Raw genomic sequence first — 15071 nt, 5'->3', positions numbered from 1 at the left:
CACACACACACACACACAGGAGCAGGCTAACTGGCTAACCCTGCTAACTGCTAAACAACATTCCAGACTTGCAGCTGCAGTTTTTCACTTTAACTTTAACTTTAACTTGAATTTCCCGCAGCAGTTTTCAGATTTATTTCAGTTTTATTTCTGTTTCTCTGTCACAGGAAATCTTCCCTTGTTTCATTGTCATCGACCCTCAGAGAGAGAGCGGCAACGTCGCACAATCTATAAAAACCAAAGAGAAGTGAACACAAGTCCAGTCGTGTATGAAAGTGTTTTTACTTTCACACACAGAGGAAAACATCAGCTCAGCACTCGACACACTACGAGCAATAATTAGATTTGAATTGATTCTTTATTCTCGTGTCCAACCCTCGCGGGTTTTTGTACGACACCAGGAAAAAGTGCAGATGCAGCGATTTGTTTATTTTCAATAAATGAAATAAATATATGAATGAGGTTATTGTACAAATGTATATAAATATTCCACCTTCTCTTTCAGGCTCATACAAATAATCTGTGTCGGCAAACTCAAATGAACACACGTGAAGGACATTTTACATCAATAAAAACGTTAAAAAAGTCAATAAAATCTAACATATGAAAATAAAAATCATTTATATTTTTGCCTTTTAAATATTTTTTACAGTGTAACTTAATAATCCAACTATATAATTATATAAACTCTTAATTTATAGCTCTTTGCATTAATTTTGTCACTATGACTATTTGTCGATGAGCTTTAACAAACTCTCAAGGCCTAATATTTACATGTTATTTGGATCTTATGCTTTAAATAATAGTAAACGGACTAATAATGTTAATGTGAGGCATATTTTTCAGTCAAAAACGCAGAGAATGACATTTCTGTGAAATGACGTGTGATAAGTTGTTTACTTGATCTGTTTGAATTATGGTTGTTTCACAGCGATATTCAGATTTGAAAATGTAAAAAACGGAGTTTCAAGAAGGGTAAATAAGCCTTTAACTAGATATTGCAGCTTATTTTAGGCTTTAGTTACCAATAACAAGCTTGAACAATGGCTTTTATGAAAGGGTTAGTGTGTGTGTGTGTGTGTGAAAATATGAATAATTCACTAAGTTTGGCAAAATTAAGTAATTTTACAATATTGAGTAATTTTTATCAGATTATTTTTCTCTTACAATAAGAATCTTTAAATAAATTCTAAAATGTTTTATTTATTTATTTTCTATAAAAAAATAATAATTCTAAGAAAATTTGACTTAATTTTACCGTGGCTGTTTTTGCAGTGTTCATTTTTACCTGATTGAACTGGATTTATTTCAGATTTAACAGATGAACACTGAGTTTTAATTGAATCAAATGTTTATTTAAATGAAAACTAGATGCTATTCAGTCATTACTTATGCTGTGTGTCAGGTGTGGGCGGGACAAAGCGCCCCCTGCTGGCAGAGGAAAGAAGAGGGCGATAAATCATCAGCTGTTTTTAAGATTTAAGGCTGCGTTGTTTTTAGCGGCTCCAGCGTCAGAGGCGTCTCCGCGCCGTGGTGCGGTGGAAGCAGATGTCGGCGCAGATGTCGGTGGCAGGTGGAGGCGGCGGCGTGCATGCCGCGCCCCCGCCCCTCACTTTTAACGGCGTTGTCATCCCTGCGTGTGCAGAGGTTTAAAGAGGAGAGGAGCGGGCGACACATTTCACAAACGTGACGCCCGAGATTAAATTTCAGAGCCGGCGCGACGTCGTCGTCGTCGTCGTAAACCGCTCGGACGACGTGACACGCTGTAAAATGGCTGACGGCCAACTTCCTGTGTCTTTATGGAGGAGGGGAAAGTGGTCATGAAGCGTCCGTCAGTATCTCTGTGGGAGATTTACAAGCATCAGATTATCACCTGGATTAAAGGCAGCGCAGGGGGAACAACTGGCATTACACTTTTAAATTTAGACTTAATCCACTAATTCACATAGTCCGCATGGTTTGCGTACGTCAGGGTTTTTACAGTGTAGTTACACGAGGCTGTGACACAGTTTCACGTCTTTATCTCACTGATTTCCTCTATGAGGTTTGGTGTGGGAGAGTTTACGGTTTGAAAACGTCAGTTTCCTGTTGGAAAAGTGTGTCTCACAGTGAGATAAAGACGTGAACGTGTTCCGCAGATATCGTAGACTTATACTGACGTAGATTTTATGAAGTGAGTCTTTTATTAAGTCTCTCTTTTCTTTTAAAACCATATTCCGTCAGTTTGGATCAGAAGTCTAAAAAGGTTCTTTGTTGAGAGAACGGACGACGTGTCTCTTCAGCTGAATTGTTTCCAGAACCTTCTCCTTCCTGTTTCTCTATTATATTTATTCTCACACGCACCGTGACGCGGCGGTCCGTCGCGGTTTTCCTTCCCCCTATTGTTTCCCAGACAATCGAGTCGACCTAAACACTCCTCATCATCGCTCCCACTGCGCCGCCGTCGCCACCGCGGTGACTATTTTTACCCGTACGTATGTATGTATGAGAGCAGAGCAGTGGCCTCCTCACCTCACAAACCCCGCCCCCCCCGTGTGGTACACCTGCACACACACACACACACACACACACACAGAGTCAGCCCACTGTAGCTGAGCTGGAGACAAACGTCCTGAAAGTCGCTGTGATTTATGATCTTCATGTATGGACGGGAGAAAAAATAGAAAAGGGACTGAAGGAGAAACCTGAGCTCACAGGACAAATGTACACACACACACACACACACACACACACACACACACACACACACACACACACATGTTGTTTTTGGCAGCCATTTTTTAAGTTCTTCCTCTTATCCCGCTGTTTTCTTGTTTGGTTATTAGTTCAACATACTTCAGCGTAGACGCTTCATTTAAACTTCAAAATGTTCATCTTGATCAGGACATTATGGCTTAGTTTTTTCATATCAGAATATTTCATACTTTCTGAGATATTCAATGATTTTGTGAATTTTCCCCCATTGAAATGAATGGAAACAATCTTCAAAAACAAATATTCAGCTTCTCACTAGTAACTCATACTTTTATCACAGAAACTTCATTCAAACGTCCAAAAATTCAGCTCAATCGGGACATGATTGTTGGTAGTTTTCTAATTGGAATATTTCATAATTTTCTCTATTGAAAATGAATGGAAACAATCTTCAAAAACACAAATATTCAGCTTCTCACTAGTTCTACATTATCATAGAAACTTCATTTAAACTTCATAACGTTCATCTTGATCAGGACATGATTGTGTGTAGTTTTCTAATTGGAATATTTCATACTTTCTGAGATATTCAGTGATTTTGTGAATTATCCCCCATTGAAATTAATGGAAACAATCTTCAAAAACACAAATATTCAGCTTCTCACTAGTTCTACATACTTTATCAGAGAAACTTCATTTGAACTTCAAAACATTCATCTCGATCAGGACATGATTGTGTGTAGTTTTCTAATTGGAATATTTCATGCTTTCTGAAATATTCAGTGTTTTTTGTGTATTTTTCCCATTAAAGTGAATTAAAACCACATTCAAAACACAAATATTCAGCTTCTCACTAGTACCTCATACTTTTAGCACAGAAACTTCATTCAAACGTCAAAAAATTCAGCTCAGTCGGGACATGATTGTTGGTAGTTTTCTAATTGGAATATTTCATAATTTTCTCTACTGAAAATGGATGGAAACAATCTTCAAAAACACAAATATTCAGCTTCTCACTAGTTCTACATTATCATAGAAACTTCATTTAAACTTCAAAACATTCATCTTGATCAGGACATGATTGTTGGTAGTTTTCTAATTGGAATATTTCATACTTTCTGAGATATTCAGTGATTTTGTGAATTATCCCCCATTGAAATTAATGGAAACAATCTTCAAAAACACAAATATTCAGCTTCTCACTAGTTCTACTTAATCAGAGAAACTTCATTTGAACTTCAAAACATTCATCTCGATCAGGACATGATTGTGTGTAGTTTTCTAATTGGAATATTTCATACTTTCTGAAATATTCAGTGTTTTTTGTGTATTTTTCCCATTAAAGTGAATTAAAACCACATTCAAAACACAAATATTCCGCTTCTCACTAGTTCTACATTATCATAGAAACTTCATTTAAACTTCAAAACATTCATCTTGATCAGGACATGATTGTTGGTAGTTTTCTAATTGGAATATTTCATACTTTCTGAGATATTCAGTGATTTTGTGAATTATCCCCCATTGAAATTAATGGAAACAATCTTCAAAAACACAAATATTCAGCTTCTCACTAGTTCTACTTAATCAGAGAAACTTCATTTGAACTTCAAAACATTCATCTCGATCAGGACATGATTGTGTGTAGTTTTCTAATTGGAATATTTCATACTTTCTGAAATATTCAGTGTTTTTTGTGTATTTTTCCCATTAAAGTGAATTAAAACCACATTCAAAACACAAATATTCAGCTTCTCACTAGTAACTCATACTTTTATCACAGAAACTTAATTCAAACGTCCAAAAATTCAGCTCAGTCGGGACATGATTGTTGGTAGTTTTCTAATTGGAATATTTCATAACTTTCTCTATTGAAAATGAATGGAAACAATCTTCAAAAACACAAATATTCAGCTTCTCACTAGTTCTACATACTTTATCAGAGAAACTTCATTTAAACTTCAAAACATTCATCTTGATCAGGACATGATTGTGTGTAGTTTTCTAATTTGAATATTTCATATTTTCTGAGATATTCAGTGTTTTTTGTGCATTTTTCCCATTGAAATGAATTAAAACCACTTTCAAAAACACAAATATTCAGCTTCTCACGAGTACCTCATACTTTTATCACAGAAACTTCATTCAAACGTCCAAAAATTCAGCTCAATCGGGACATGATTGTTGGTAGTTTTCTAATTGGAATATTTCATAATTTTCTCTATTGAAAATGAATGGAAACAATCTTCCAAAACACAAATATTCAGCTTCTCACTAGTTCTACATTATCATAGAAACTTCATTTAAACTTCAAAACATTCATCTTGATCAGGACATGATTGTTGGTAGTTTTCTAATTGGAATATTTCATAATTTTCTCTACTGTAAATGAATGGAAACAATCTTCAAAAACACAAATATTCAGCTTCTCACTAGTTCTACATACTTTATCAGAGAAACTTCATTTGAACTTCAAAACATTCATCTCGATCAGGACATGATTGTGTGTAGTTTTCTAATTGGAATATTTCATACTTTCTGAGATATTCAGTGATTTTTGTGTATTTTTCCCATTGAAATGAATTAAAACCACATTCAAAAACACAAATACTCAGCTTCTCACTTGTACCTCTTAATTTTATCACAGAAACTTCATTCAAACGTCAAAAAATTCAGCTCAATCGGGACATGATGGTTGGTAGTTTTCTAATTGGAATATTTCATAATTTTATCTATTGAAAATGGATGGAAACAATCTTCAAAAACACAAATATTCAGCTTCTCACTAGTTCTACTTTATCAGAGAAACTTCATTTAAACTTCAAAACATTCATCTTGATCAGGACATGATTGTTGGTAGTTTTCTAATTGGAATATTTTATACTTTCTGAGATATTCAGTGTTTTTTGTGTATTTTTTTCCCATTGAAATGAATTAAAACCACATTCAAAAACACAAATATTCATATTCCGTGATTTTGTCGCTAAAGTTGAACATTTTTAAAGTGGAGCGTGAGGCGCAGACGTCTGTGGCGCCGCTCGGCCCGGCAGAAGCGTGAACACAGCATCAGAGTTAGAGATTAACGGGATTAAACCAAATCCCGCTGCTTCTCCCTCTATGCAGACGACTCACTGATCTCGGCTCAGCGTTCTCCTCCTGTTCCACCTCTGAACCTTTAATCCAGAGTCTCGTGGTCGTCCGTCAAGCTCCGCCCTGTTTTGCAGCGTTACGTACTGCAGCTTTAAAGGAGGGCGAATGAGTGTCTGCCGCTCTGAATGTGTCCATTTGTCTTATTTTAGAAACGGCTCATCCTCCGTTATAAAGTCTCTGATTCATGAGCTAAGAGTTTAAATTGACCCACTTCACGTGGCGGTGCTGGACTTCCTCTGTGTGTGTGTGTGTGTGTGTGTGTGTGTGTGTGTGTGTGGAGACACGGCGCCTCAGAGGGAGAATCCGAAGCGTCGCGCTAATAACTCTGAGTCACGACCTGTAAAACTGGAAATCACAGTTTCCTCTGAAACCGGACGACAGACGAGCAAATCAAACCCCAAAAATTCACCTCGTCCTCTTTCATCCTCCCTCGCTTTTGTCCTGGAGCCAATTATAACCTGAGAGGAGGAGGAGGGGGAGGAGTTTTCAGGGATTAACATACCAGAGCTGTCAGCTGGAAACCACTTCATCCCACTTTGTGTTGTATTTTTTTTTACCTCTTGATTCAAGTTTTTCCTCTTCAGTAAAAAATAAAAGCTCTAGTGAATGAATGAATGAGCGCATGAATAAACACACACACACACACACACACACACACACACGTTTTCCGCAAACTTCCTTTACAGATAAAGTGTCATGGAAAGAAATCCATTAAATATCAATGGAAATTTTTTTGAACAAATTGTGTAAAGACAAACGTTTTAATGCCATTAAAGAAAAAAACCATTGAAGAAAATCGCATTAAAGGCGCAAAAATTCGCCAAAAATTCAATTCGTTCAATCCAATCAATCCAAATTATTGGCCCCTCCCACGTCCAATTTTTCCAACGCACATTTTACCGAAGCCACTTTCACGCGTCAATTTTCTGATGCGTGAGTTTTTGTGTCACGTTAGGGCTTTGAAAACGTGAAAATAATGAAATAACAAATAATCTGCAGCGTAATCCACGCTCGGGCGCTAAATTACGGTTCATTTTGACACCGTTTTAGTCAAATTAAACTTCAAAAGCAGTTTTCTTGTTGGTCTCTCTTTTAAAAACACACAAATAAATCTGTTTACGTCCAAATTAAGGACTTTTCGTCACTATTTTTATTTACACTCATAACTAAATGTTGCGGCTAACATGCTAACATTATTACCAAGACACTTATTGTACCTTGTAACTGCGATTGCAGCTTTATTTATTTTTCAAAATTGGTTTAATCCACAGGGAAAATGCACATTAACAATAATAATAATAATAATAATAATAATAATAATAATAATAATAATAATAATCATTATTACTATAAAAGCACCAGAATGAGCCAATAAGCTATTTTTCACCTGTCGTCCTCGGACACACACACACACACACACATGTTAAAACGTCCTAAAATACACGGAATAAAAAAGTACTTTGAAAATATTCAAATATTAAATATGTTATTAAATAGTTAGTCGCTGCTATCAAAGAGTCACAAAGAGAAGAATCCTATTAAAATTCTCCTTTTTTTTTTATCATTTTCTGCATCAAACGTTAACAATTTAAAGTCTTTTTTTTTAAGCATTTTAAAGCTAAACATGTTTAAAAATGTCATGAAGATCAAAATAAACCAAACCACAGATTATTATTCATCTGCGTGTGAGGAGGAACTTCATGTATGGTCATGTGACCTCCTCTTCCTCTTCCTCACAAACTCCTGTTGAAGATTTATTCAGGTGTGTGTGCTTGTGTGTGTGCGTGTGTGTGTGTGTGCGTGTGTGTGTGTGTGTGTGAGTCGCCTCAGAGTTCATTAGATTGCTGCGTCAGTGTGTCGCTGTCAGCTTTGAACACAACACACACGCACACACACACACACACGCGCACACACACACACACACACACACACACGCACACACACACACACACACACACACACACACGCACACGCACACACACACACCGCAGATCCATCATGGCTGACAGCTACGTGTGTGTGTGTGTGTTCTGGTATGTGTCACCTCTTTAGGACAGTGTTCTGTCTGTCATAAGCACTGTGGTCCTCATGGAGTCCAAAACCTGGTCCTAAAGAGGCAGAACCTAATTTCTCACCATGACAACTGAGCGTCTGATCCTAACCCTGAACCTAAAACCAGGTCTTAACCGACATATTTCCTGTGGTCCTCACAAACATGTATGTACAAGTACAAGTGTGTGTGTGTGTGTCATAAACACTGACCTTGTCAGGACCAGTCGTCCTCGTGGAGACCAAAACCTGGTCCTAATGAGGCAGAACCTCACATTTGATGATTGTGGCTGTGGAAGTAAAGTGGATTTCTCAGTGAAGTCTAATCCAGAGGTGTCAAACTCGTGGCCCGCGGGCCACATGTGGCCCACCGCTGACTCTCATGTTATTAATGAGTTATTTCTGTAGGTTTTTTATGTGAAATATCATCATAAATATTATTATTTTGATGTTTTTTTTTCACTTAAACTGGCCCCGACTGACGGGACCAGACCAGACCAGTGGGTGTTCTCTTTAGGACATTTTTTCTGTCATAAACACTGACCACAGAGACCAAAACCTGGTCCTGATGAGGCACTGGTTCGATTGTTTCGTCTGTTTAAATGAAAGGAAGTCAGTGCAGAGTCCTGAGAAGAGTAGCTGCACAAACCTGTGTGTGTGTGTGAGTGTGTGAGTGTGTGAGTGTGTGTGTGTGTCTGTGTATGTGTGTGTGTGAGACACTGATGCTCAGTGACAGATGCAGTGATACAGTTTCAAACAAAGAAACAAAAGCATCAGCACATCAACGTCACACTTCAACAAGAGGCAGCACTTTTTATACACACACACACACACACACAGCAACACACACACACACACACACACACACACACACACACAGCAACACACACACACGCGCTGAAATGTTCAATAAAATATGGATTCAGCATAAATCATAATCCCGGCTCCTCAGTGACAAATATGTCATGTTTCTATGAAGTGTGTGAGGCGTCAACTCTCCCACACCAAAGCCCATAGAGAAAACCAGTGATTTTAACGTCACAGCTCACAGGAGCTCACAGGAGCTGTTGATCCACTGCTGCCTCCATCACTGACCTCTAATGACTTATTCTGTCAATTCGGCTTTGAAAACATTTCATTTAGACTTAACTCAGTGACACAAAGTGACCACACGAGGCAGCAGCGGACCAGCAGCCCCTGTGTCCCTGCGAGCTTAAATCACTTGTTTTCTCTATGGGGTTTGGTGTGGGAGAGTGAGTGGTTTACAAATTCAAAAATATTATTTTTCCCTCTCCATCCCATAATTCCGCTCTCTCTCCACCTCCAGATTCACCCCCCCCTCCTCCTCCTCCCCTCTTTCATCCTCTCACTCCACATCTATTTTTCCTCCCTCATTCATTCTCCACTCGGATTCAACACAGTTGTGTCGAATTATAGCTGCCAGCTGTGTGTGTGTGTGTGTGTGTGTGTGTCTGTGTGTGTGTGTGTGTGTGTGTGTGTGTGTGTGCATACTTGATAAGGACAGACTTTTATAAGCATGCACAATGCAGCCTCACACCCTCTTATCTCCCACAGAGGGAGGTAATGAGGATCTCACACACACACACACACATGCAGACACACACACACACATGCAGACACACACACACGCACACACAGACACACACACAGACACACACACACAGTTATCTCCCTCTCCATGTCTCAGCTGACAAACAGCCAGCGAGGCGTCGTGCATTTCTCCTCTCACTGCTTTTTAATCATCTCTGAACAATGTGGCCCAGTGATGGCCTCCTCCTCCTCTTCCTCTTCCTCCTCCTCCTCTCCCAGCTCTTCATCCTCCTGCAGGAGGTGATAGAAAAGGAAGAGGAGGTCAGCTCCTCTTATCAACCTCTTGCTCCTTCTTTTTCCTCACTCTCCTCTTTTGGATCCTCGCCCTCCTCTCTTCCCTTCCTCCCTGCCTCTCCTCACCTTCCACCTTCTCCTCCTCCTCCTCCTCTTTTACAGCTTGTCGATCATCCTTCCCTTCTCTCCTCCAGTTTTGAATCCCTTCCTGTTTTCCTCCTCCTGAACTCGCTGAATAAAACTAAAAGTGTGAAGTCGCCTCCTCCTCCTCCTCCTCCTCCTCCTCGTCCTCCTCCTCCCTCTTCTTCTTTGTTATAAAGTTTTCATCTCTCTGTTTCTGACAGAATCACAGATCAGTCGCCGCTTCATCTCCCGTCACGTTAAAAAAAGAGAGAAATCTTTCATTCTCACTTTCCTCTCCTCCACCTCGCCGCACGCTCTACGCGCCCTCACACTCTTCCCCCGCGTGGCGACGGCGATGAAGGTCACGCTATTATGGATTCAAGGGAAAGCGGCTCGTCTTCATCACGCCTCCTTGTTTTACATTTAAACTCCGGAAACTTCCGCCTGAAAGTGCAGCGCTGACGGTTTCCTGTGAGGACGGCGGCGATGAATCCTTGAATTCTTAATTCCCGACCTTCCTCGCCATCGCGGCGTGGTCATTATATACGTTTGGAAAGTCCACACGTGGAATACTAATGTGCAGGAAATGGAGGACGCTAAATGCTAATGAGGCAACTTCTGTTAATCGTCCACAAAAGTCACCGAGAGTTCACTTTTATTTATCTTCTCTGTTCAGACGCCAACGCTTTCAAGGATTTATTCCTTGTTCTTCAGATAATACAAGTGAAGAAGAACAAAACAGACTCACTCGACCCAGTCCATGTGAACGTTTGTGCTCAATTTTCCTTCTTAAAATACAAAAATGTGGTGTTTTTAGAGCCAACAGTCAAACTTTGACTGTCAAATCATCTCCAGTTATTCCATGAATCCATGTGAACGTTTTTGGCAAATTTGAAACAATTCCGTTGAAGCGTTCCCAATGAAATTCCCTCACAAAACAGGAAATGTGTCGTAAGAGGTCACGTTATTCCAAATCCACTCAGTCCAAGTGAACGTTTGTGCTCAATTTGACCGCTTTCCTTCCTGAAATGTGTCATTCATGGGTCAAAAAAGACCAAGAGTGATGTTAAACTTTGACTGTAGACGACTCAAACTTATCTCCACTCAGTCCAAGTGAACGTTTGTGCTCGATTTGACCGTTTTCCTTCCTGAAATGTGTCATTCATGGGTCAAAAAAGACCAAGAGTGATGTTAAACTTTGACTGTAGACGACTCAAACTTATCTCCACTTAATCCAAGTGAACGTTTGTGCTCAATTTGACCGTTTTCCTTCCTGAAATGTGTCATTCATGGGTCAAAAAAGACCAAGAGTGATTTTAAACTTTGACTGTAGACGACTCAAACTTATCTCCACTTAATCCATGAATCCAAGTGAACGTTTGAGCTCAATTTGACCGCTTTCCTTCTTAAAATACGAACGTTTGTGAACGTGTTCGCAATAAAATTCCCTCACAAAACAGGAAATGTGTCGTAAGAGGTCAACTCAGTCCAAGTGAACGTTTGTGTCAGATGTTCAGTTTTTGTAGTTCTTCTCCATCGATCCATCATCTACGATGAGATCTCCACGACCATTTGTTTCAACCATCAAAAATCTCCAACGTGAACAAGTTTGTACCAAATTTGAAAGGATGTCTTGTAAATGTTGGCGAGCTATCGTTCGTAAATCTTCTCCGTTCATTTGTGAATCCACGCGAACGTCCTCCACGTGTCCCTCAAGTCACTTCATCCGAGAGTCCAAGTGAACGTTTGTACTGAAGCCGAACAAATGGGAGCCTTAGATTTTGGACCAGAGGAACAAACATTCATACGGTCGCCGTGACTGATCGCCATGAGAGTTAGGACAGGCAGCAAGTGGGCGGGGCCTGTGTTGGTGGAGGAGGGGTTTGGTCTTTAAATTCCTATGATCTGCTCCATTTTCCCCATGATGCAACCTGCTGAGATTGCACTTCTATTTAAATCGAGCACACACACACACACACAGACACACAGGTATTGTGTGTCTGTGTGTGTGTGTGTGTGTGTGTGTGTGTGTGGGTGTGAAGGTGACAGACAGTCATTTGAACGATTGGCTGCTCTTTGTTTGTTTGTGTAAATATAGATTGTGTGATTTATTTCCTAATGCTGTCCTATTAAGTGTTTATTAATACCAGTCTGTCTCTCCACCTGTCTGTCTGTCTGTCTGTCTGTCTGTGGCGTGACTCCACAGAGAGCCAGAGTGAAAAACTCTGCGTCGGCTTTAAAATTAAACCAAACTGCTGCGTTTGCATGTTTTGTTTTTTCTTCACCTCTTTGCATCACAGTCCAATATTTCCCCAAAGCTTTTATGACTTCAGTGTTTTTCACACTTGTCAGGCTCTCGGTCCCTGAGAGCATAAAGAGATGTCTGCTGCAGATATGAAGAGCGCGTACGTGAATGTAATCCAGCGACGAAGAGGAGGACGAGTGTCGCTCCGCACCTGAGACCCGGCCTTTAAACGCCGCTACTTAAACACTACCGTCATTATTATCACTGATGCTCTTAAAATCTGACATTTCATATGGAAATGGAATCCAATTTTAAAGGAGCAGTTCACCGAGAACCTCAGTGAGGACACTGGAAACCACTCACTCTCCCACACCAAACCCCATAGAGAAAACCAGTGATTTTAGCTCATGGCGACACAGGAGCTGCTGGTCCTCTGCTGCCTCGTGTGGTCACTTTGTGTCGCTTAAGTAAATCTAAACAAAAGATTTTAAAAGCCGAATTGACAAAATAAGACATTAGAACTTAGTGATGGAGGCAGCAGTGGATCAACAACTCCTGTGTGCTGTGATTTGCTGTGATGTTAAAATCACTGATTTTTTCCATGGGCTTTGGTGTGGGAGAGTGAGTGCTTCACAAAGTCCCGTTTCCTGTTGGAAAACAGTGAGATAAAGACGCACACGTGTTCTTCACATGTCGTAGACTTAAACTGAGTGGCTGAAAATGTGTTTTGCTGGCAGCCATTTTGTCTTCACTGTGAATGAGTCCTCGTGGTTCTCAGCAGATTCAGATTCAGACAGCAACAGTAAGAGCAGCAGCAGCAGCAGTCTGTCGCCTGCAGCTCCAGGGAGCCACACGTTTGATGCAGCAGCAGCAGCAGCAGCTTCAGTGTGTCCACAGTGTCCACACACAGACAGTTTAAAGGACACGTCCACCGAGGCTCCCCTTTCTCTACATTCGCAGTCGCCGCGGCTGTTTCTGAGCGCGTGCAGAGGGAATTTAAAGCTCTGAAGTCATTTTCTGTTTTATTTCCAGTCCAGGCGTTCACACGACGGTGAAACACAAAACCACGTCGTGTGATGTTTGTTTGCGGTTTTGTGGAGCGTCAGATCGGACCGATCTGGGCACTGATCTGCCGGTTTGTCTGGTTCACGGGCCAGGCCCTGCCGCGGTCGCCATGGTGACGGAGTATCTGCTGAGCCAGAGAGGCTCTTTATCTGCCCGGGCCGGTCGGTCAGGTGTGATTGAAACGTTTGACCGCATGCTGTGTACCTTTGAATTAGGACGCTGTTTGTTTGGCAGTGCTTAGCTCGCACTCTGTGTGTGTGTGTGTGTGTGTGCAGCGTCTGGAGGATAATTGCATTTCAATTACAAAACCATCAAAGGCTGGAGAGTCGGCCGGCGAACCTTCCACCCCCTGAAACACTCGGTAAATGGAGCAGTAAAGTGCGTGTTCAGCCTGCTGCTTCTATTAAAAACCAATGTGCTTCATGATAACATGCTGCCGCTCTGCGGGACGAGCGCCAAACAAACAAACAAACAAACAGACAGACAAATAAACAGACAGACAAACAGACGGGGTCCATCTGCAGGCCTGGAAAAGCCTTGAAAGCCTTGAAAACCTCTGGAGAAAGACACAAAAAACGTATACGAGACACTTGTAAATGGTGGACATTTGCAGGATTGATTGTTTTGTTTGTTTGTTTATTTGTGGATGAATGAGAACCCTGGAGAAGGAATGCAGATGGAATCAGGGGAGAGCCGAGCGAGCTGCAGAATCAAAGACAGAATCTCAAAAATGACTCCTTAAGTCTCTAAAGGACTTCTTTAAAGAGGAAGTAAGCCCTGAAACCTCTGGTGTATACTGCCCTCTCTGGTGAAACACACGCTACTGCACTCTGGGGGAAGTTAGCCTAATGCTGTGTTTGCACCGAGCACGTCTTTCGTGCCCATTGCGTCTGACTGTCACATTTAACATTTGCGGGTTTCCGGGCGCTGGCGAGTACGTGGCGTCAGGCGGGGCACCGCATCCGGCGTGAGCGCAGCATCAGAAGAGAAGGTTTACAACTTGAATCTTCACTGACTAATCTTTCTTCTTCTTCTTCGTCTCTGTGTCTCAGCTCCCTCACCGCCGAGTGACCTTCTCCACGGCCAACCAGGCCCAGGACCTGCAGGACGCGTCCCAGCACAGCTACTACGACAGCGGCCTGGAGGAGTCGGAGACCCCCAGCTCCAAGTCATCGTCGGGGCCTCGGATCGGGCCGCTGGCTCTGCCCGAGGATCACTACGAACGCACCACGCCCGACGGCAGCATCGGCGAGATGGAGCACCCGGAGAACGGTAAGACCAGGTGGAGTTTCCCCCTCCCTCTTCTCCTCTTTTCACCATCCATCCGTCCATGGAATAGGGCTGGGCCATATGAGGACAAACAATGTAGACACAAATATAATCTACTGTCTATAATCTCTATTACAGGATCTTAAAATATACACTTATTATTACCAATGAAACAAACAATCACTTCACTTCACTGGGTGTAATCTGATTACTTTTACTGGATGAAATCAGATTACTGAGGGAGTTAAAAATCACATTACTTAACTGAATTAATCTGACTATGTTAACAAAAACAAGGGTTTTAAGGAGATTGTGTTTAGTGTGTCTAATTATGTTACTTTAGTATACATAATCAGATTATTTCAGTGGACACAATCAGATTATTCTAGTCAATGTATTAAGATTACCTGGCTGGATGAAATCAGATTACTGAGGAAGTTAAAGTCAGATTCCTGCAGGTGCAATCAGACTGTTTTGTGGGTCTAATCTGATTATATGAGTGTATCTAATGAAGTTACTTTTGTTCACTTTATCAGATTATTTCAGTGGGCACAATCAGATTATTATAGTGAATGTATTCGGATTACCAAATTAAAATCTGTCTACTTCAGTATCAGATTATTTTTCTTTA

The 15071-nt window shown here is 40.9% G+C and overlaps 1 protein-coding gene across 4 annotated transcripts in view; it reads left to right on the top strand.

Annotated features, from left to right (window-relative positions):
• Positions 1 to 15071, top strand: part of LOC131472439 (protocadherin-1-like) — a 160123-nt gene that overhangs the window by 72876 nt on the left and 72176 nt on the right. For 3 of the 4 annotated variants that reach the window (XM_058649616.1, XM_058649618.1, XM_058649619.1), the window contains exon 4: positions 14224 to 14443. In XM_058649616.1, coding sequence (XP_058505599.1) covers positions 14224 to 14443 — 220 coding nt within the window. Of the gene's footprint in view, positions 1 to 14223; positions 14454 to 15071 lie in introns of all 4 variants that reach the window. The other variant, XM_058649620.1, reaches the window with a different exon arrangement.

This window comes from Solea solea, chromosome 14 (genome assembly GCF_958295425.1).
Source record: "Solea solea chromosome 14, fSolSol10.1, whole genome shotgun sequence".
In the NCBI taxonomy this organism is placed as follows: Eukaryota; Metazoa; Chordata; class Actinopteri; order Pleuronectiformes; family Soleidae; genus Solea; species Solea solea.
The sequence above is the reverse complement of the archived record's forward strand: the minus strand, read 5'-3'. Positions and strand labels throughout refer to the sequence as shown.